We start from the raw sequence: 23,601 nt of genomic DNA on the forward strand, positions 1-23,601 counted from the left end.
TTGCCAGATATGCAGAAGATTGTATCAGTTGCTTTTCTGTCTGTTTTTTTTTTTTTTTTTTCCCTAAATGGTACAACTCACAAGTTAGCACTTAATGGCTATAAAATGAATGTGGATATAAAGAAAGCTATGTAGCTTGTGAAAACCTTGTCTTAGCCAACAAAGGAAATGTACCAGTTTGTACAATGTCTCAGACTGTTTAATTAAATGCTGAGTATGTGACTACAACTCAGCAGCCAAGGCATTGCATTAGCTACAGTAACCTGTGTTTCTATATAGGTATATATACACCAAACTACTGGGAGATATGCATGTGGAAAAAGCTGGACAATGTTACTACAGTTTATCTGGATTCAGCTGAAGTAGAATAGGAAGAGGTTATTTTAAATAAAGCTAACACTGAAATGAGTGCCCACACACCTTTTTGCACACATCTCATTAGTATTGCTCAAATACCCTGCTCCCATTTTGTTGGCACAGCCTCCTCATTCAGACAGGTCCTTAGTGCACAAATAGCCTGTTCCAGAAATGTCTAGCAATTGTGCAGACAGCTAAATCTACCCCACATTTTAACTGAAAAAAGTGGAATTCAACTACCAAGACTTCAGAAAAGAAATTCTCTGAAGGCTGCACAGGGGTAATTGGGCTTGGTAATTGCTGCATTAGCTACAAGTTTATTGAGGGCCACAAAAGGAAATGCCATCTTGGTGACCTTTGAGGTTGCATTTCACAGCATGTTTTCTACATGAGAACAAATGATGATACTTCACTATTTCTGCCAAGCGAGTGGTAGCTATGGGGAAGATTTATGGTTGTAATCTGGTAATCTATGGGCCTAATCATGCAGTTATAGAGTTGCGTGTCATTTACTTGGAAAGGCTGAAATGATCTGGCACTGTGTGGACTACAGTGAAGGAGTGCATTTTGTCACCTGCAAGGTTAGAAGATATACAGCCTATTTAGTGGCCTGTAAAAGGGGGAGACAAGAGCAAATGTCAGGGTAGCAGACTGTTAAACAAAATCTTAAAAGACTCAGGGATTGAAGAATTGGGGACTACCAGATGCACTCTTATTTGGAAGCCATTACAATTTTTCACTATTTTATTGCTTCAATAATTGTATATATTTTCTATTTATTTTATTGGAAATTGTGTAAGTCATGCTCACTCCATCTTTTCTTCAACACCAAACATAGAGGCAGAACAGCAAAATAATATTAAATAAGTGCTGGATCCTTTAGATGACAGCAGCACATTCAGAATGTATTGTACATCAAAGTGCCTGTATTCCCTTCTCTCTGTTACATTTTATTCAACAATTAAAAAGCGCTAATAAAAATGCAGATTTCAATTGCTCTATTTTAGGTAAACATAATATGGTACGCATTTTCTAAGCAATGCACATTGGTTAGCTGCTCGGTTCCTGTTCTACTAATAGAAATAAAGGTGGCAAATGCCTTGCTTTTTTTCTTAATTAACCTATCCCTGCCAGAACTAGCATGCTCTCCAGCACAGATAGGGAATGTAATTGATAACTGAAAATTTAATTAATGCTTCTTGTTGTGATCCTTTGGCTAAGAACAAATGCAGCTTCAACTCACCATGCAATATGTTCCCTAGCAAGAGCAGTATTAGCCTGAGTCTTAGCAGTGAAGGAGCTGACATGTCTCCTTGCAGCATTATTGTGTCTGCAGAGGAGCCAGCCTACTTGGAAAGGAGAGATTCTGCCCAGCCTACAGTAGGTCTTTGCTCTTGCTCTGGCTGTCAATTCCAAGTTCTTAAATAGCTATTTAGAGCAGGGGGTGAGGTCCAAAAGACAGGCAGTGATGTGTAGATCGCCTGAGATGTCACGATTTGACATGACACATTTGCTCCCTTCCCTTCCCAACCTGCTCACCTCACGTGTCTGTTTTAAATCACGTTTTTCACCCCTTCCAGGACTCTCAGACACTCATGAAAACAGATTCCTAATGAAGCTGCTAGCCGTTAAATACTAGCCTTACATCAGAGGTGACCTTATTTTAAAGGCGTTTTACAGTGAATTTATTTTAACTTTGCACATTCTGTATCTTGTCTCCCGCATTGCTGAGACGTGCTGTGCAGAGCTGAGTCAGGCTAATGCCTGAGAGCAATGCCCACGTCTCACATCGTTACAGTCGCACTTCACATCCCAACAGTCTTCAAGCCTCAGGGATATTGCATTCATTACCTCTTTCAGAGACAGGTATTTTACATAAATGGCTGAAAGGTGATTAGAATCCCTGACAGAACAGCATTTTATCTGGGATGCAACCATGAAAAATACATACTTAAAACAAAAAAGGCATCCTACATGCTTCTTCTAATTGATTTATGCAACAATGACCAGCTTCCATTTCCCCAGGACACAAGAATTACCAGGAAGACACAAATTACATGTTTTCATATCTTCTAACAAAAACTCTTTGACAGGGGGTTGAAACCAGAGTTCTCTGTTTCTCAGACACTCCAGTCCTGTGAATGTCAGCACTCAGCAGATACACACATACTGCCACCTGATCATAAAGAACAGTTCTGTAACAGCTCTCATTTCACGCTACTGATTCCAGTGCACCACCAATCAGCAATGCCACAAGTAATGCTGGGAATAATTGTCTTCTCCAGAGCTCCCCTCTTTTTACAGCCCAGGTGTCACAAAGCTGTACCCATATGATTGGACACATCCTACTGAAGTTGGTTGTAGCTGCACCTCCAACTTTGAACACTACCTGTGTGCTTGGAAGGTTTTTAATTCTGCAAACTGGAAAAGTGCCACTTGTACCCAAGCAGTGGTTTTCCTAGCCTTTAAAAATGTTGTAAAAAGAATCAGCTGTAGCTTAACCCTAGGTACTCTGTAGGTAGGAAATGAGAGCGCAACTGCTAATTCACTGAAAGCTGCCAGCTCATCCCAGCCTGATCCTCAGACAAGCCTGGCAGTGTGTTGCACTCTGACCTGTCCTCCCTTCAGTCAGTGGGCCTTTAGGTTAGAAAATTAATGGAAAAATCCACAGTACAAAGGCTGAAAATTACTAGCTAAACAAAGCTGATTTGGGATATCTGATCATCTTTATCAGGTAGGCTCTGTTCCACAATTTCCCATCTTCAATTATAACAAAAGGACTCATGCTTCCTCCTTCATTAATGTGTTTGAAGGATTTAATGAGTTACTTCATCAGGTTAATAAATCCCTTCAATAACTTTATTACCCTTTGATACAATTATTCAAGTGGTGCAGCTAACAAATGATTACCATTTACATTTTTTGACAGAATAACTTTGTTAATGTATTTGGACTGTGAAATGCAAAATCCATAAATAATCTATGGGGACGACTGAACATCTTTATCTTTGTAGGGAGACATTTTTTCTATCTCTGCTTAAGATAGCATTGAAAATCCTCTCTCTTTTGCAAGTGACTTCAGGCACATGCTACGAAGGACTGCGGGAGGCTCCTGGCAGCACTCTGCATCCCACCAAGTGCTTAGGAAGGAGGTGAACTGCTGCAGAACTTGTACCACTGCCTACAAGCAGATCTCTTAAAATCAGAGGGGACGTAACCTGTGTTTATTTATTTTTAACACTTTATCATGTTTAAAATCCAGCTTCATAAAGGCTGTTCCATTTCTTAAGGTTAAGGTCTTCAGACAGCGTTTATAAGGTGCAGTGACACCATCAGAAAATAATATCATATTCTGGAAATTGTTTGAAAACTAAATTAAATTGGTTGCCACAAATTTGTTTCTCCTGTGGCATCATAGTAAATGATGGCATCAAGAGAATAACCTAAGGGGCAAGGATGTTTTCAGAATCTTGAACCTCTGAATGGCCAGCAGTATTGCATCTTCCTATTACCAGAGTAATAATATTTATGGTGGGTAGACTGCAAGAATGGAACCATCCCATTTATTTACTCATACTTGATAGCCACCCCTGGCAAGAACAAATTTCCCATTAATCACCATCTTATCTCTGTTAGAAACAGTTACTCTCAAGGACATCTGTATTATTACCTTTGTTTTCTTAATATAGGGAATAGCTCTGCCATGGATCTTTTGACACTGAAATGTATTTGTTTTCTAGACTTTGTTTTTTAAAGAGAGATGAAATTCTTAAAGAAAACAAGCGTTATTCTTTCTTAATAAATAAACTACTTAAGACTCTGATCACAGAGAGGGACATGTGCATCGGAAATCTGTCTGAATATATTTATATGTAAAGAAGCAGCAAATCAGTCTCTTTCTTCTTTTTTATCTGCTGCAACTCCAGGTATGAATTCTGAGTTTCTCTTGGGAAAGCAGATGACCCTGTTAACATGTGAGAGTGCCAGAATGCAGTGCCCTCCAGGCTGGAAGGTCAGGGAAGTGAAGCCAGTTTTTAAGCTCAATCTTAAGCTGGTAATAAAAAATCCTTATTCCTCATCCCTTACACACAGCCTTTAGTTAGCATTTATAAAATGGCCTATTATGTTGAGTTCCAGGTTGATTTGTTTTTCTAATTTTTCAATAGCACAGCATCACATATTTTTATCTTTAAAAAAAGAAATCAATAACAGCCCAGCAGGGAACAATATCTGACAGCCAAATTCTCTTTCATGTGAGAAAGACATTAATGGAAAGACTTCCATGAGATGAAATTTGTGGAAGTTTCTCTCAGTCAGCGGATTTAGTTCTGTTCATTTTCCTGAAACAGAAAATGATTGCAGATGAGCAGAGGTCTCAGGTCAGCTGGGAAGGAGCAGAGCTCTTTCTCTAGCAGCAGACGAACTTCTGTGCAATCTGCTTTGAAATAATGGAGCTGTGGTTTCCCATTTCCTTTCATTTTAGTTCCAAGTGCCCCACAGAGCTCAGGGTGGCTGGGCCACTCGAGTGCTGTGATTGCAGAGGAGATGCAGGCAGCATTTAATGGCTGCTTTCCCTTGCAGCCCCCTCCCAGCTCTGTCTCAGCGAGTAACAACTGTTGGCAGCACAAAACAGTGATGCCCACATATGTTAGACACAGCAAAGCAAAGGCCCTGCTGCTAGCCAGCCCTTTGCCCCCTTTCCCTCCACCTGTCTCAGTCCAGCACACAGAAGACAGCCTTGCACTGGCTTCCCCATTAGAGCCTGCTGAAATGTGCCTGTCCATCCTGCTGGCCTGAGTCCTTTCCATTGAAACCAGAGCTTGAAAATGCAGGAAAAGAAAGAAAAAACTGCTCTGTGCACTCTGTGGCACAATGGCTCCTCTTCAGAAGCGATCAGGTTCTTGGTAGAGGGGTGATATATGCTGTTTTTCTAAAGCAAATAGTCTATCTTGCAGTAGCACAAGCTATCTTGCAGTACCAGAATCAGGCAGTTTCACTACTGCAAGGTGGATCTTTCTCATTTGCTGTTTAATTATGTACCCAGTACCATGCAAAGGTGAGATGCTTCCTTGGATGGGATGAGCCATCTAATTGTCAGCCAAGCACACAGACATGCCTTCTAAACCCAAGTGCTGCTCATACAGCAATTACTCTGGAGTCTGTCGAATGTGATTCAACCAGTAATTTGCTTGCAAAGTGAAAGCTGTTCTTTGCAATATAGCAAGGGCTCTGTTCTTTATTCTGCCCTTGTGCCTGGGCTAGGCTCAAGCTATGCTTGTCTTGCCAAGGATGTTGCCAACCTAAAACGTTCTGTGTTAGATTTCAGGTGGACAGAACTAGCTGAGCCAGGAACAGTGGGAGCTTGGGAAACCTGAAACTGTCTCTGAATCTGTGCTGGAGTTTGGCAGGTTACACTGTGTCAGTGGGGCTGTAAAGATGCTGCTGGGAGGATCACCTGAGATGCAGCTGGGTTTTCCTGACTCTAGTTGGTGAGCAGATCTTAGCCTCAGGCAGCTGTTCCTGCTTGGCTCCCTGCCACCCTACTGAGAGCTGGGACCCCACTTTGCTGCAGGCATCCACAGTGACACTGCCAGCCACCCTACACTGCAGGGAGAAACACCCCAGGGAGGCACTTCCTTCAGGGATGACAAAAATAGCTCTACTGCATCTCCACCTTCTTGCATGTAAATGTTTGAGTTAATAACATTTATGGGGAAGCACAGTAAATGTGACTACATCATTTGTCATTTCAGGATACCAAGTGACACTGTAACTGAATGAGAATTAGAAAAATGGTTCTAATAAATACAGTAAATTTTGCACGACTTATTTTTCATTTTCCATATGCAAGCAAGCATGCAAGATGCAGGAAGCACAGGACAGTATGGCTTCATAATGATCATAATGTATGTGCAGAAAGAGCAGTTCCCTGAGGACTACTGATTAATCAGGGCAATACTCATCTCTTCTGCCAAGAGTGATGTGCATCAAAGAAGGGCAAATGATGAATCCTAAGTGCATACTGCAGCCATTGGGGGCCAAAAGTTTCCATTCATTTAACTGTTTTCCCCTCAAAGAAGAGAAGTTTCAGCACAGCACTAGGACATAACAGCACTTGTTCTCCATCCGAATTCCTTTAGGGTTTTGTCTCATTAAGGCATAAAGAGGCCTCACATTCATTTCAGAAAGTATAAATGCATGAAAGTCAGCTTCCAAAGTAAGAAATCACTGCTGCTTGCTTAGAGACACTGTGCAGGGGATGACATAAGGTCCCCGCTGCAGAATCTGATTACAGTGTGAGGGACTTGGGAACAAGTCAGAAGATTTGAAGGATTTTTCATCAGATTTTTAGTACTCAGGAAATCCTCCGTGCCCGCTGACTGCAGCCTTTCTACACTCTTTCAGTCTTATTAATGCTGTGGTCTGGCACAGGCTTTGTCACCTAGAAGTTTGCTACCTGGTATTTGCTGGTAACGCCTCTGTGCACCTCTCTGTATTTCTCTTGTGTTCATTTGCAAATCAACTACAGAAAGAACTAAAAGCAGATACATCATACTTTTATCTGAACATTTGGAAGCTCAATCATGGAAATATCTTTGTCAGATAGATGAATTCCAGGTCACTGGGAAAAACAGATGCAATGAAATACTTGCATGCAGAAGAAGCCCCTATGAAAATGTGATCCAATAACTCTTCAAGGAAATTGCTGTGTAAGAGATCCAACTTTGAGGCTTACCTCAGGCTTTTACATAAGATGACAGTTAGTACTTTAAATTGGAGAAAATGGGATGGGATCTTTCAGCTTTTTTCCACTCGCTTTTTCAATTTCGTGGGATCAGCAGAAAGTGAAGGGAACCAAAGCTGAACAAAAAAAAAAAAAGCTTTGCTTGTGGCTTCAGCACTGCCTGAGCACACAGCAGGGATCCTTCGGTGGGGAAAGGAGTACGTGTTCCCCTCCTGAGAGCATCTCAGAATTGCCAGAAAATGTGGATTTTTGAGCTGTTTTCAAAACAGCGTGAGAAAATGGAAAAACAGAAATAAATGGAAAGGCTGAAACCTAAGTGGAAAACAGCAGTTATTTAGTTTGGCTACCGATTTATTAATGCCTTATAGCCATGCACTCAGGAATCAAACCTCATTTTAAAATGTTTTTCAGCTCTAGCAGAGATTATTTACAGGAAATAAAAACAGTTTAAGGGTTGGAATGAAACCCTGGCCATACCCAGCCAACAGAAGTGTTGCCACTGACCTCGTTAGGCCAGTTTTGCCCCCAGATATCTACAGGGAGAGCCACGATTCTCTCGCAATGTGACGACCAGATTAACATTCAACAACAGCAGAGGCATTTTAGAAACCACAGAGACAAAGTACTAACAGCTTATCTTCCCCTGCACAATCCTTTGTTTTTCTTTGGCTGGCCTACAAACTCTGCTCCACAGTTTTGCTTTTTAATGCAAGACAGACACTGATCTGTGCTGCTTTCCAGCCTGTTTGCCTAATGTGGCCACTCCCACTTTGGCTTAAGCACCTTTCAAAATTATTATTATGTTCCCTCTATGTTCCCTATAACATTTTTTCCCACTGAGGTATCTGCTTTTGCAGCAGAAATTTTAAGGCATTTTGGGCTCCTGAAGAACTACAGAATCATCACTGTGCCCATAGATGCCATTTAGAACATGCTTCTTTAATCCCATCTTTCAAAAACCCATAAGCATTTGCTGTTCTTCAATAATTTGCCATATGCTTTTTGCAAGGAACATTTTGCACCTGTCACCATCGTACAGGAAAAGCAGCTTTGCAGGAAAAAAACATTAACTAATTTACACAAAGCCTTAGGTGGTCTATTAGCCCTGCATAAAAACAAGAACATATAATTACTAGATCTACAGACAGAAGTACGTTTGATTGACTACAAAGAAGGAAAGAGTGGAGCAATTAACAACAAAACCCAAGAAAACTCCTTTGATTGGGAAACAGCTATTGAGGACTACTGCGGATTATGGAAAATACAAATCAATGACCATATTGCAACTGGTCAGACACAAGTGCTTTGTTAAACTTGGGATGGTAAAATCCATCCAAAAGCAAAGCATAGCCACTTTCTAGCTCCTTGGCCATGCAGTTAATTGCACATATTTTGTCGGTGCCTGCGGTAAGGCAGGGAGCTGGGGTGTTTCTGTCACAACTTCCACCCACGATTTGATTTAAGGCCCCATGTGAGCAATTGCATCTCAGTGCTTGTAATAAGAAAATGTCATAAAGGTACATGCTGCCTGGTCCAACATCTTTCGGCTTTGACAGTTGAAATTTACAGCTTTAATTCAACGTTCTGGAAGCCTGGTATTCTGTACAACACTTAGTGAAGGGCTGCGGGAATGATATTTTACAAAATGACTTACCTGCTTTCAGTGACCCATGGAGGATCAAAGCCCTCAGCCCTTGTGCCATACATTGCAGACAAATTCATGGTCCAGATTGCCCAGTGCCAAATTACAAAGTTAACCTCCCACCTGGAGGCCCTCACTCAAATGCATTGACTCCATAGAACTGAAGAGCTGAACTTTTCTTGATTGAACAAGTGCTCGATTGGGTTCCATCAGCCTCTTACATGATCCTCTCATGCTTGATTTCTCAACTATATACAACAAGCTCCATTTCAACATCTTTGTCTCCTGTTCTTACATTCCTACAACTTTTTTCCTAGCAAGTTATTTTGCTGAGTAGCTGGAATACACAACTATCAGTAAATCCACCACCAGTCAATTGCCCTTGCTACTTTTTTTGGACAACTTCACAGCAAGATGACTGAGCACACAAACCAGTCCTTGCTCCTTTTTGCAAATTCAAATTTGAATTCCACATCTCTGTTGCTGCTGTGTTCCCAGGGGTGACATTTGGGGCTGTTACAAAATGCAGGCATGCCAGCATTTCAGGTGTCCCCAATCATGCAGCTGTTTAATGAGGCCTGCTGTCATTACAGCAAAATGACTCACAGACTTTCTTAAAAAAGCCCTGTATTTACAGTGTCATAGATTACCTTAATGCCTTTTTACTGGGAGAGGCTTTGAAATACTGTGCAAACATTACAAGATGGTTCCGAAATAATGTGAATTTAAACAGAATCTAACAAGGGAAGCACAAATACTGGATGGAAGAGAAAGCATTTGCTGAAATTTTCTGAAATCTTCAGCAAAGGAATATTTTTATGAAAATAAGCACTTCTGAGCTGGAGTTTTACAGAATATCTTTCATGTGGGATTCAGGGTGAATGAATTCCTGATGGAGAGATCTGTGTGCTACGTGTAAAGATTAGTTTGAATTTTCCCCTACAATCAGAACTGCCTACAAACCATCACAAAGCAGTGTCATTATTCAGCCCGAGTCTTCCTACAGTGGATGATTACAGGTGGAATCTTAAACAAAAATATATTTATCTTCTGCTGGTACCCTTCTTGTCAAAACTCAAACAGCATCAAGGAAATGAAGTCATAATGAGAAGTTCCATTTAGCCTCCAAATCTTTTTTTCTGAGGTATCCATATTTTAATGAAATTGAGATGCTTTTTAATGTAGGAGACATTTTGATGATCTTAAATACAGTCTCTAATTACACATTCTGTAATTAAACTTCTTGCCGAGGAATTAGAGCAAGCCTTCAGCTTAAGCCCTACTTGAACTCAAAGACACCAGCAAGATGGTGTCCAACAGCAGATCTCATCTGATAAGGCAGTCCTGGGAGCAGAAGGATGCCTGTACACCAGAGACCCATGCAGCTGCAGTGGGGCAGAGCTCAGGAAAGCTCCCACATTTGTACCAGTTCCTGCTCCCCCGCCATGAGCAGGGCTGCCAGCCACCAGATCAGGCTGCCCAGGGCTACATCTAAACCGGCCTCAAATACCTCCAGAGATGGGGCACCCACAACCTCTCTGGGCAGGCTGTGCCAGTGCCTCACCACCCTGTGAGTGAACAGTTTCTCCCTAACACCAAACCTGAACTCCCCTTTTTTAGTTTAAAGCTTTTTCTCCCTGTCCTATCACTATTAGACCATGTAAAAAGTCAGTCCCCCTCCTGCTTGTAAGGTTCAAGTGCTGGAAGGCTGCAAAAAGGTCTCCCCCGAGCCTTCCTTCTCCAAGCTAAGGTCTGAATATCTTCATTCTTGCACACCAGGGTATACTATTTCATCCCAGAAAAATGAATTTAAAATAATCATTTTAATTCGTATGTGGAGGGTCTGTCTCATAGATAGATCCATGCTATATTCACCTTTGTGTGCTTTATCTGTAAAACATGCACTATTTTTCCATGGTATGGATGATCTTGTTTCTGTCACTTTACCTGCAACGCAGCGCTATGTTCATTCCTCCTTATAAAATTTCTGACGGAGAAGCAATTTGTAAGAATGACAGAAAAATGGCTTCTCATTTGTGTACCCCACAGCAGTCTGACACAGAGAGAGGCTCTGGTGAGATACACAAGCCCTAATTCTTACCGAGTTTCAGGCAGCACAGATTAAAAAAAAATCACGTCAACCAATTCGATCATAAAGATTCTAATTCAGCACAGGTTAATTGAGAAGTCAGATTTCCTGCTATCACTTCTGGAGAGGAGGGAGATAAGCGAACACAATGACTCTTTATCAACAATATGGGGACTTCATTTAGGGAGAGAGCATTAGGTTACAGGCTAGAAGATTAGTAGCAATCAGACCGCTCTCAGAAAAGAAAATGCACTGGGTAATAAAGATAGAAGGCACGAAGCTGGATGCATAGAAATGAGGTCTGATGCCAAATATTACAGGTCAAATCTGAGCTATCTATCAACTTGGCACTGATCATTGCCAATGCACAATTATTATTATTCATCTGTGATCAGATCATTTACCACCATCAAGTCAATGGCTCCTCCCACATATTCCATTTGAGAATGACATTTAAATGAAAAAAAAAAAAAGTCCATCTATTATCTCTTTGCGATCGCAACCATTGTGTTATAGCATGAAATGCATTTACTTTCTCCCAATCACCCATAAAAAGACATCTGCTGTTATTCTGTTTCTTAGCCATAACCCCATAAATCTGAATGTGGCTTTGCATTTAAAGGTGGCAGGCTTATTTTTCCTTTTTCTTTGTGTGCCATGTGTTTTCCATACCAAAAAGTGCCTGTTTTGTTACAAGTGACAGAAGGAGAATTTAAAGGGATGCTGGAGGATCATAAAGGCTCCCTTCTACTCAATCCCGGGATGCATTCACCTTATTGTTCTGCTGACTAAAGAATTAGAATCTGTTAATATTGTCTCTGCTGGCGGGTCAGAAAAATACTTATTCCGTAGTCGAGTAGATTACTCTGAAGGGGGAAATAACCCCACAGAGCCCTGCAAAAGCTGGCCATCTCACCAATTCATTTTCTAAACCCAGATGTTTTCAATCTGTTAAGTCTTAATCTCACAATATTTCTTTTTATGCCTATGAAACAATTTTATCATGTACTGAGCTGTTAGAGAATTTGTACGATTACTGCAGTTATTACTTTTTATGAAGGAGACTTCTGAAGGAAACCCTTTCTGTGAGTTTGTCAGTCATTTGTTCCCATTAATTATCGAGGCATGTTAGGACCTCTTGCCATTAGCATTCTGATGGGCTCTGGATACCATCCAACTTCAGCTACCCTTTTCAAGGGAACATATAGCAAAGTCAGAGGCAGTGTGATACTAGGCAAGTACAGATTAAACGCTGGCATTCTTCCATGATGAGAACCCGAATGAACTGAGATTTAGGCTTCAAAGAAGATGATTGAAGGGCCTGGTCCAGGGAAGACACCAAGCACTTGTCCCCTCTGCACAACAAAGAATTGTAGATGCTCGTTGCCCTCCCTTGGGGGGTGAGCCAAGAGAAACAGTTAAACTACAAAGCAGTTATTACAACACTATATCTGATGACTAACTGAGGTCCTTGGGCAGATCAGAGCGAGTGGGCAGAGACTGAAGTCAGAGGTACTGTTCTGCAGAATTTGTGACAAGTATGTAAAACAGGTTTGCAAATAAAAGCACTGGAATGTAATCTTGAATTTACTCCATCAAAAACTAGGCAACAATGAAATGTAGTTCACCATTTTTCTTGAAAATTGCAGAGATTTTTTTCCTTCTTCCACACACTTATCTTATGTCTTATCTTGGCATGACTTTGGTTTCCTCTGATAAGGTGCTGTCTTGAAATAAGACAGCTAAACTGGAAGTTTTAAGCCAAGACCTCTCGTGTGACAGGTGCTGATGGGCCCTGTTATCTGGGCTCACTGTGTGAAGAATAATGGCTTGCGAAAGGAAGGTTACAAATACGGTCATGAAACAACTCCAGAAGCCTTGTGTTTTGTGTCAAGGATCTTAGAGGTTAGCGGAGAGCTGCAAAGATTTTCCTCTGGGGCTGCTAACTGACAGACCTGTGTCATGATTATAACCTGATTTTGATTAATCATGCTGATCTACCATTGGCAGAGGCTTCAAAAGTGCGAGTCGTGCATTCTTGTGAAATAGGAGATCAAATCCATAGGAATAAAAAAGCAGCTTACAATTCCCATATGTCCCACTGGCATCTATACAACCATCTGAGAGAGGGACTTTGCTCCCAAGTAGCTGCCCAACCTGCAAGTTATGCACTGGGAGGTTTTCCTCCATTTCCATAGAGGCAGAGCCTCTTCCAGTTTTGTGACCCTCCACTGGCACTCCAGATGTCCTCCCGAACCCTTAAGAAATGCCCCTTCACATAGCAATCAGGCAGTCGATTTTGTCTATGGGAACTGGCTAGTAGAGAACAGATGGGGTTGCAGGCAGCTTTGCTAGCCCATGCAGGGTGAGGGGTTTATCACAGGCATTAAGGATGCTTCTTTCATAAGTCTGGTGTGAGATGAGGGTGAGGAATCGGTTTAGAAGTAAAAAACAGATTTTTCAGCTTGTCTTTAATATTTATACAGCTTGTTTTACTTCACAGACAGATCTTTAAAGAGAAAATGGAAAGCTGTTTGTCCTTATTTCTTGTGCCTTTGGTTCAGATTTTCATTGTTTATACCACTCTCAGCAAAATAACTGTTGTGGAAATGCAGTCATTTACAAAATCCAACCTGCTAAGCCTTAAACAGCAGAGACGTGTCCTGCTATGTTTGTTCCTTTGTTGTTGCTATGGCATTACCATACATTTTTCTATGTAGGAAAGGAAAACCCAGGGAGACCAGATAATAAAGGCTTGGATTTCCAGGGCACTGTGTCTGTCTCGCCTCTTGACCTGTTTGACACCCTTTTTCACCAAACCTCCATTCACCGAATCCAGATAAACAGCCAGCCTTCAAAGGAGGTGTTTTAAAAGGATTGCTTATGGCTAGCCTTGATGAAATATACATTGGAAAACCTGCATTTGAATCATGTTTGGAGTTCTGCATTTCAAAAATGGTTTTGTTTAACTACATCAGACTTGTCACTCAAGGAAGTTTCCTTCTATAAGATGCCTGCATTTAAAAGTCAAGTTAACCAAACCCAAACAAATTTCCCAGGAGGAAGTAACAATTCAGACAAGCATCTTACACACTCAGTGTCTGACCTCTGCATCACAGCAGGTGTATCTGCCTGCTACTGCAAGTTTCCGAGTTGCTGTGTGTTTATACAACACCACCAATTCCCAGCAAGGTGCCACAAGGTTTTGCTGAAATATCATCACTACCTGTTGTTTGCTGGGACAGCCTTGGCTTAGACCCTTCATCTGGTTTGATGCTACTTTACAAAGATTGTTCCTGTGTCCTGACCAAAATTTGCTCTGCCTAAAGCCCCTGGTCATTTTAGGTTGCACAAGATCACTGTGCCTTGTTTTATTTTAGAAATAGCTATTTCATGATTTTAGCTGAAATTATCCTTTGCTTATCTCTTGAAATTGATGAGTTAATACAAGTTCATAAAATGGTCTGGGACATTAATCCAATGTGATTTTTTATTTGGACTAATGTACAAGGAAGTTATTGCATCCAGTACCATTGATCCTCAACTTATTTTATTACATATATGGTTATGAATTAAGTGTTCTTTGTTGAAAACAGGGAATGGGAGAACGAACAGTTCACAACTCACTAAAAAGCAAATGCTTCACTCTCAAAACTGCTCAGATGCACAATGGCGCGGTGTATTTTCGTCTTCAATTCTTGTCTGTCTTGCACTGCCATCATTTTTGTGTAACATAACCCAAAGGCACTGGCCTAGCAATCCAGGTATAGTAACAGTGCCCTGTATTCTTTCAGCTTTTAAAGCCATACACTCATATTGCATATAAGATATTGTGGCCATAAGGCATATCCAGCCAGCACAGGTTAATTTGCCACAGGCAACATGCAGCTTGTGGCCTTCCAAATTCTTCAGACAGCACAGGGAAACAAAAAGCAGCATTACAGACTTAATGGACTTTTAATGGATTTGATGGATTCTGCATCAGCAGTTTCTAATGGAACATCTTAAAGAGGAAAAATTTCCTCCCATAGAGATTCCTGGGAGAAAGTGAACTGACGGCGTAAAGGCACTTTGTTGCTGTGCAAAAGAACTCAATGACAAGACCTAAAGTCTTTGGAGAAGTCACTGAATTTTCAGGGGTTAGTAACTGAGCCATGTCCGTGCTATAGACTCGTCACGTACCACAGCACCACAAAACCCCATGAAGCCCTGATCTCCTTGATCAGGGCCATTTGACTCAGCCCCCTGTGCCGGTGAGGAGGGACTGCAGAAACTGAAGCTGGAAGTCTGCAGCCGTTCTGAGGGGGTGACTGGTGTTAGATGGAGAGTTGTTCTGCAGTGACTAAAAACAAGACAAAGGCTAAAATTCCTTTGTTGAATCCAGGCAGCAGCATTAATATTTTCCTTCTGGTTATATAACTATTATCTCTACAAAATCTTTTAATTTCGACTATTGATAAATAAATTGGCTTACAAATCAGAGAGTAAATCACCATTCACCACTGAGCCTATCATTTGTAAGGCAGCTTTCAGGCTTGCTTTTTCATCAGTTTGTCTTGACGTTTTGTTTTCCTACTATCATCTGTATCTCAGGAATGGATTGTATAAAATATTTTAAGTCTAGTTGTTGCAATTTCTGGGATGCTCTTGGAGGTGCTTTCTCCAAGTAGAACATTCAGGTATAAATTTTGTTCTCAGTCATGCTGATACAAATTCAACCATCACCCACCGAGATCAAAGGGGCTTTCCTCAGATTTACAACTGTTATGAGTGTTTAGGAAAACATCTGAGCAATGCTTTACACTGAGCATGCAAAGGCACATCACTATCTCCCAGCAGTATACTTAAGGGATGGGGTTAACCCACTTATCCTTTTGCCTCAGCTCAGCAACTGAACCTGGTGCTTCTTGTTGCAAGGGATTATCAAGTGCATTCAGCTGTGGTTGGGCTGCTTTAGCCGCAATATGTCAGCAACACAGCCCTCTGAGCTGGGTAGATTTTGTAACATTCACTTTCCTAGCTTTCAGATGCGCTCAGCCATTTTCAAGCAGCTGTGTTGGATGTACTAAAACCTCAGCAACTAATTAAAGCAAGTACATTAGTCCCTTTTGATAGCAGGTGTTAGCTTTTTTTTTTTTTTTCTTCTCTTGTGAGAGAGCAGGCTACCACTGATGCAGACCTGCAGCTTTTAAGCCTTTGCTTGCAAAAACTGTCTCCACATGCCAAAAATCTTGCCAGTTATTACTCTCCATTTCACGGGTTTCTCTGATCTCCCAGCGTCTGACTTCACACCTGAGTTTGGAACAGAGAATGTGTGAGAACAAGAGCTTTGTTGCTAAGGAGCATTTGGTATGTAATTTTACTATTTTTTCCCTTTTCCTAAGAAATAGTTTGTTTCTCAGGAAAAAATGTGTGATGTGGCCTGAGGCAGCTGTAGGTGATGTGCAGTGGTCACGCAAAGGAGAGGGAAAGAGTAGTGGCTATAATTTTCTGTTTGGCATTGACTTAATTGGGTTATGGCTGCCTGCACTTGGGTCACTTGGTCTGGTGCCCAGTTCCTGTGCTTGCACAGTGTCTTTTTGAGGCCAAAACCAGTGCCAGAGCAGCAGTAGGATGGGGGAAGCCTCAGCAGGGAGACTCTGCCACTTACAAGCCAAACAGGTTTCATTTTTCATCTCAGCGCATGGAAATGGTATGGTTAATTTGTATGACATGGTTGTGACAACAGATTGCTGTGAAGATGACGGATGTCACAAAAGCCCTTACAGGGCAGTTTGTCAGAGATGACTACAAACACAGCACAAGGCAAAAGGTGTGTGTGTAAATGAGGCAATTACAACCAGAGGCATGCAGGGTGCATGGCTGCAAAACTACAGCTCTCCTGTTTGAAGATGTACCTCTCAGCTATGTTACACAGGGTTTTCCAGGCATGCCTGACTTTGCATTCAGACCAGGAGGCGGGACCTGCATTGCCCTGATTGATGCTGGAGGCCTTACACCACTTGGCCAACACGTTTTGCCAGTGCTCCACAGAGCCAGGCTCCACTCCTCCCTGTCTTAACCACAAAGGTCCCAAAGACCAATCCTTTCTGGGGGGTAGGGAGCCATTCTACACAAGGCCTTCAAGAACAAATTGTCCTTATTCAGAAAAGCATGTTACTCTAATGGTGTACCACGCTAGGCATGATACAGTTTAAATGTTCTTCACTGGTTACAAATGTGACCTTCATTAACTCATCTTCGTGTGCCTAGATCTACAGGAACAGCTCATTGCATTTTCGATTTAATTTAATTTGAATGATAATTTAAAAGTTGTTTGATGCAAATGCGACCATCTGCATCCCTGCAGCTGACACAGTTTTTAAAAATGAGTTTGTTGGTAGGGTGAGGGGGAGTTTTTAATAAAGGATGAGAGCCAGGGGCCATGCAGGCACCCCTTGAAGCCCCCCAGAAGCAAGCTGTGAGTGCTGGGGGCGTGAAGTCAGTGAGAGAAGCTGATACAGGTTTCCAATGCTATGCACAGCCATATGGGTATGGAGACATGACTGCAAGTCATCCAGCAGTCCCAACTACTGACTTTGCCCTAAAGTGGGATGATAAAAATGGTACTCATATCCAAATTAAGCTCTTAAAAAGGAGCCAATGGAGCCCTCTTGCCTCTAATGCTTCCTTGCTGGCAGAATTACTCACATAGGTTGATTGGGCAACTCCTCACGTAGGACAGGAGCACTGCTACCCTGCACCCAGGAGCCACGCTTAGAGAGCAGCACCCCATATGGGTCCAGCAAAGCCTACAGGAGCTCCACTGAAGGGGCCAGTACAGGGGAGGTAGCTGTGGAGGAATTAGAATGAATTGCTTTCTGTCTTGTATTCTGTATTTCATGTTGAGCCCTTTTTTGGGGGGGGGTGGGGGGGTGGGTGCCACCTGTTTGCAACAGCCACTAAAGTAGTGCTCATGGGAATGTCATTGAAAGCTCTTAAGTACATTTGCATGCATCATCTCCCTTGCCACTGTGAATGTGAATGAAGGAAATGAGAAAAATGACCCTTTCTAATAAGGAGTGGTCTGTGGCTCAGGAGATATGGGATTAATTCCAAGTACAGCCCTGTGTTCCTCAGAGGCTGAATTCTCTCTTCTGCAGCATTACCACTCTTGCAAGAGCTGACCATGCCCATCTCTGCTCTGTTTTAGGGGTAGCATTGTGTGCTGCTATCTCCTCAAAAGCAAAAAAGGTGCAATACTTCAGACTGTAGAGCTGTAAGTGGGGTCTATGCCAAAGCTCCATCAAGGAAAAGTCCCTTATTAAAAAGAGCATGCATGATATGAACAGTGGCTTATTGTCTTAAACCTGGGTACTGGATGAAATATGGCTAGGAAAATAACACATCAGCTTTCTGTGGCAAAGACTTAACTACTGATGCATTTATGCAGCATTTTTCTTGCCTTTCATTTAAAACTACGTTTTCTGCCATTTCTCTTGTGCTCGCTAAACTGGGACGTGAGAAATCACAGCATTTTTGACAGCAAGAGCAATTGCCAAGAGCTCCTCATACAGCTCCGTTTTCTTGTTGCGTTCTGTTTCGGGTCCCTCTGGGCCATGTTAGAAGTCACTTGGGAACAACAGAGCTTGGATGTGCCTGTCTGGCTGCCTTTTAGGTAGAAAGGTGCAGAAATGACTCCGTTAAAATTGGTCCTACTTAAAGTTCACTTTACAAGCAGTCTATCAATGCCACTGGCTCTCAAACTGGCAGGAAAAAACTGGAGCAATCCGATTTTTTTTCATGTGGGATGGATGGCTCTTACTCTGCAAGTTATATTTGAACTGTACTTAGGAGAATTTTAAAAAATATTATCTAAGTAAGTTTTTGGAAAGAAGCAAGGGATGCCCCTGTGTTTTTGTGGGAGATCAGACTGTGTGAATAAGGCACACAGTGGCTACAAAGGTGCTTGGGAGCAGAGGCTATGAACTGTAACCGTAGGGCTGATTTCTGATCCTTTTGCTCTGTGTCAGTATTGCTTCTCACAGAACCCATAAGAGAAACACTAAACAGAAAAAGGAGACCCCCTGCTACCTCCTGTCGAGATTTGGAAGAAGGCTCACATCTACCTATTAGAAAGAAGTACTTTTAGCTTTCAAGTTCATATTATGGATCCAAACAACATATGCTAGTACTGAACACAGTCTTGCTGGGAGGAGATTTGCCAAATCCAAGGCTGCTTTAGCAATAAATAATGAACCTAATTAGGCTCCTTCCCTCTGGAGCATCCAGTTCTGCAGTAGTATACAACAGGACGTTGGCACCTCTCGTAATAGATATTGAGAACAGCACTGAAGTGTAAAAACAAAAAACAACACAAAACAAAAGCAAAATAACCCCACGCTCTTCTAGAGAACAGCCGGTTGTAGGCAGTTAGGTTATTTGTGGTTCTGTTTCCCTGCTATTGTATTAAACAGCAGCTGGTCTGATCATGGTGCATTGCTATGCAGGACAGGGAAAGCAGCTATTTCATATGAATACTGATTGCAATGTGAGAAAACTATGGATGCCTTATTTTTCTCACAATCCTTAGTTTCCTGGTATCAAACATCTCTTTGATAGAAACCTTATAGTTTGGCTTTCAAGAGGCAAAATCACTTTAACTAGTGTGTTAGAAGGACTGCAGCTTTCATCCGTCACTGCAAATCCTTCTGTGCTTTCTCTACCAACACACAAACATCAAATGGTGGAGCTGTTCCAAGGCTGTCAGCTCACATAGCTTTTCTGGCCTGGAAGATGCTCGAAATGGGGAGTTTCAGTGAGAAACAGATGAGAGGACTCACGTTTCACCACCTTCACTCTTGCTGCGAAAACTTCCATTATGTGCATTGCCCCTTGCTGGTAGTTCTGTTGAAAGAATGAGAGTTCATCTATCTTTTTCCCTTTTCGATCTCCAAGCTTTGGCTCTTCCCTCTGCACAAACCTTGAAACCAGTCAGAGGAAATGAATGGTGCTCTTCCATTCACAGATCTGCCAAACCCGACCCTGCAGCTTAGTCCTGTGAGCAGCAGTTTTTGCACTGCTGGGGTAGGAACCCCCAACAGCTTTGTAGCTGAGCCCTTTCCCCTTTTGTGTCCTCATAAATTAAACATAACGGCTGTCTCCTGCTCCTGCAGACAGCTATATTCTAATAAATCATGTAAATAGAGTCTCGGAGACTCACTGCCCTTTATTTCACTCTAGTCCCTTAACTCAGATGTTAATTGGATTTGAGATATTTCACTGCATGTTCCCTAAGCAGGATCCTGGAAGGTCCTCTCCAGGGCAATAACCTATAGCATGGCCCTCTTTGTTTTGCTCCTCTCCTGCCTCAAGGAAGAGAGCAGTGAGGCAGCACAGCCAAGCTGAAGAACAATTTCTTTTCTTGCAGCTCTCCTGGGATGCCTTTTTGGGCCACTGGTGCTTTGGTGCCATTTTGGGCTGTTTTTTGCAGCAGGGCTGATCCTGCCTCCAGTCCCAAAGCAGTGGTTCCCAAGGAGCCTGGAAACATGTAACCCCTTTAGAGCAATTACACCAGGCTGCTGGGGCTGCTCTAACCACCGAGTGCTTCAAGCTTACAGTGACCCTGTTTTTCAGAAAGATATTAGAAAGTTCTGGTGGTTTAATTAGTGTAGTACCACTTTTCAGCTGGGAATTTTGGAGATAAAAACAGACATGGGATGTACAGTCAAAAAGGCATTTGAAGTTTCTTTCTCTGGGGCAAAGTGCCACGTCTTCTGTAACTTCTCTTGTCTTCAAGTTTTGTCTAGAAATCTGCCACCTCTCTGGCCATGTCCTGTCAAGTGTGTGGCTTTGGCAGGGATGCAGAGCTCCCACCCTGCAGCTTGCTGTGCACAGACAGCACCAAGCACAGTGCAGTGCCTTTAGCTGCCCCATGCCCCCACAGCTTACACCAGCTGTTGCAGCTTGGCTGTTGCTCTTCATGTTTGCAGCCTGCCCTGAACCAGTATCTAGGAGCAACAGCAACTTAATTAGCTTTAGCAATTAGCGCTGCTTAACTGAAGCTGCTGCAGAGCAAAGGCACTTTCTTAGACTGTAGAAGCAGCAATTAGCGTTTCTTTAAAGTAATGAGCCTAGCTAGACTTCTGAGCCTGCCTGAGTCTGTTCATCTAATTTGGAGATCCATCAATAACTCAAGGGGAATCAAGAGAGATGCATTGGGTTTTTCACCACCATGACTGAAAAACCCAACTGGGGAGCTATGGGAAAACTTTTTTTTTTGTATTTTCTAGGCTGGTTAATGGTCATGGACATCTTGGTTCATGGGAGGCACTGTTGGAAAGCACTGACTGGAGAAAAGAACAGATGGGTGCAATTGGCCCTGTATGATTGGAACTGGGCCCCTCTGGGAGGCAGAGGTAGCTGAGGGAGGTTCTTCCAGCCCTGGCTTTCAAATCTCATGGTAAAGAAAATATAAGCAATGTCTTGGCTTATTTGTGAACATCCTTTTCATTAGTTTTCTGAAGGAGACTATCTGGTTTCCCGTTTCAGTTCTCATTCCTGTTTGAAAAATAACGTGTGCGCTGGGAAACAGGCTCTTTTTTTTTCCTTCCCCTTCAAAGCCTTGCCTGCAGCTGTAGCCTGCTGTTTTGTTCACCTGAAAACTGAGGTCAGTTCTGCTGGGAGGGGCAGGAGCTAACATTCTTAGCTGAGCACCAGTGCTCAGAGTCACTGCTGTGCCACTGCTGGGCACCAAGGAGCTTGGATGGCACAGATATATTATTTGCACTAAGATGCATACGCAGTGCATGAGTGCCAGGTTGCAAAACCCATTAGCTATAATATGGTGATTCACATCTTGTCAAAACATCTTTTGGATGCTTTCATTATTTTGCATCTGTGAGATGAGTCAGTGACCTTAAACAATTTGTTAAAGTTGTTCCTGCTCGTGCAGTCTTATTTTTTTAATTGATGGCTGCTCTTCCCTATCTCTCTTGCTTGAAATAGCCAAAACATGAGAAACACAATACAATTTATTATTTTTGGTGATTTTTCATGATGAAAATCATAATGCAGCAGTTTCTGGGGTTTTTCCTGATGAAGTTTTTACTGTCCCACGAGCTTTAAAATGGTATGTGTGCCACATAACCTCACCTTGTGAAAAACACTCTGTTCTTTGGCTTACTGATAGACTTAAAGCTAGACTGGACAAATGAAAAAACTGCTGCAAAACATAATGTTTCCTGACAGTTGGATGAGATATATTTTTATAGGTATTTCTGGGTTTGAAGGTCTAGGATAAACACAACGTACATCCCTCCCCATTACCATTCTCACATGTTAAGCTCCTGCTAACAAATCAAACAGTATTTAGTGGTTTTGCTAGGAAATACCATTACAGAATCAGCATAATGTACCCCTTCTGACTTCTCTTTGCCATAAGACAAAAATAAAACATTCTGCTTTGAAGCTTTCTTATGTTTTAAGGGTCAGTTCAGCTGTTTAGATAGCAGGTTGTAAGGAAAAGAGACTAAAAAGTTCTGTGCTTTCCTATAACCAGTAAATTCCTGTAACTTGGAGGCTTACTAAAGAGAAATGGGCATAGAGCCATTCTTCCAGCAGCCTTCTGCTAAAGAAATGGATGTAAGTCAGAAACTTTCTAAATAGCAGTCATACTGGGAAAGCGTTCTGGTTGTAGCCAGTAACCAAGAAGGGCTTTGGTGCCTCTCTTCTGAATCAGTGCTTCTGGGGTTCAAATAAGCCATCCTCTGTGTAATGCACTTAGCATTCCATAAGGACTTTCTCAAAAGAGCATATTTCTGGATATGTCATAGAACAAGGAATGCTTTTCTGTATGCAAAAACAGAAAAAGGGAAGTGTGCTCCCCTGTTCACTGCTTAATTGCACAGGAGGCTTTTATTTGTGGCTCTACATCAGACTTGGGATTTTCAAGGGGGAAGAATAAGCCAAAGGCATCTCCTCTGGCTCACGTGAAGTTTCTGCCACTGAGCTGAGCAGAAGGAGCTTGGCAATGGATGCCCGTTTTCCATCAGGAGCTGGATCCCTCCCTGGGACGTTTATGTTCAACACTCACTAAAACTCTTTGACCTCAGCACTGGTCACCATCGGCAGTGTTTGTCACAGCTCATTACACAGCAGGCATGTGGAAGCCCAGTGACCTTTCCCAGAAGGACAGACAGAAAAGCAGTGACACAAAAGAGGAAGAAAAAAGCTGTATGCTTTAGAAGAGAAATAATTGAATGTTATCATGATGGAAAACACTGGGCTGACAATGGGCAGAGACAAAGATTTTCCTTTTAGAGTATTGGTTTGGTACACATGGGGTTTGGACAAATATCCGGGTTCAGTTCCCCTTCCTGACCCCACTTCACTTCTGTGGAAGTTCAGTCAGGATGGGGAATGATGCCCAGGTCCCAGTGATGTTAGGGCATGGGGGACTGGGGCACTTTTGTGTTGCACTGGAGCAAGGATCAGAAGTGGGAAAACTAAGGCCGTGTTACATGGCTTCCTTCTGCCAGGCAGAAGCATCAAGAGCCCTAAATATGACATTTCTGTACCTACTCAAGGATTTGAGACAAATTTTCAGTCTTTCTCCACAAAACTCCCCAGCTTCCATAGTGGAGGAACAGAGCCCGAGGGTCCTCCCAGCTGCGCCTCTAGAGTTTCTTCTTCAAATAGGTCCAGGTTTCCAACCATATTTTTCCACCCTTCATTTCTCTTCCAGTTTTTATTTAATCTGACTTCTCCAGTCTCCTGAGACAAACTGAT

The 23,601-nt window shown here is 42.2% G+C and overlaps 2 protein-coding genes across 12 annotated transcripts in view; one reads left to right on the forward strand and one right to left on the reverse strand.

Annotated features, from left to right (window-relative positions):
- Nucleotides 1-23,601, forward strand: part of SPATA22 (spermatogenesis associated 22) — a 57,749-nt gene that overhangs the window by 14,899 nt on the left and 19,249 nt on the right. Inside the window, exon 11 of one of the 10 annotated variants that reach the window (XR_016459208.1) lies at nt 4,284-4,376. The exons of 7 other annotated variants lie outside the window; for them this stretch is intronic. The gene's annotated coding sequence lies outside the window, so the exon portion shown is untranslated. Of the gene's footprint in view, nt 1-279; nt 1,657-3,430; nt 3,450-4,283; nt 4,377-23,601 lie in introns of those variants that run through there. 2 more of the 10 variants (XR_016459210.1, XR_016459209.1) reach the window with 2 other exon arrangements.
- LOC116228003 (LHFPL tetraspan subfamily member 7 protein-like) overlaps nt 1-23,601 on the reverse strand; it is a 55,608-nt gene that overhangs the window by 8,663 nt on the left and 23,344 nt on the right. The window contains exons 3-4 of one of the 2 annotated variants that reach the window (XM_090122433.1): nt 19,656-19,719; nt 4,758-16,125 (exon numbers count right to left, since the gene is read on the reverse strand). The exons of the other annotated variant lie outside the window; for it this stretch is intronic. Of the exons in view, the coding sequence (XP_089978559.1) occupies nt 15,996-16,125; nt 19,656-19,719 (194 nt within the window). The 3' untranslated portion in view covers nt 4,758-15,995. Of the gene's footprint in view, nt 1-4,757; nt 16,126-19,655; nt 19,720-23,601 lie in introns of those variants that run through there. 2 annotated transcript variants of the gene reach the window in all.

Source organism: Phasianus colchicus, chromosome 21, assembly GCF_987193195.1.
Source record: "Phasianus colchicus chromosome 21, bPhaCol1.hap1.1, whole genome shotgun sequence".
NCBI lineage: Eukaryota > Metazoa > Chordata > Aves > Galliformes > Phasianidae > Phasianus > Phasianus colchicus.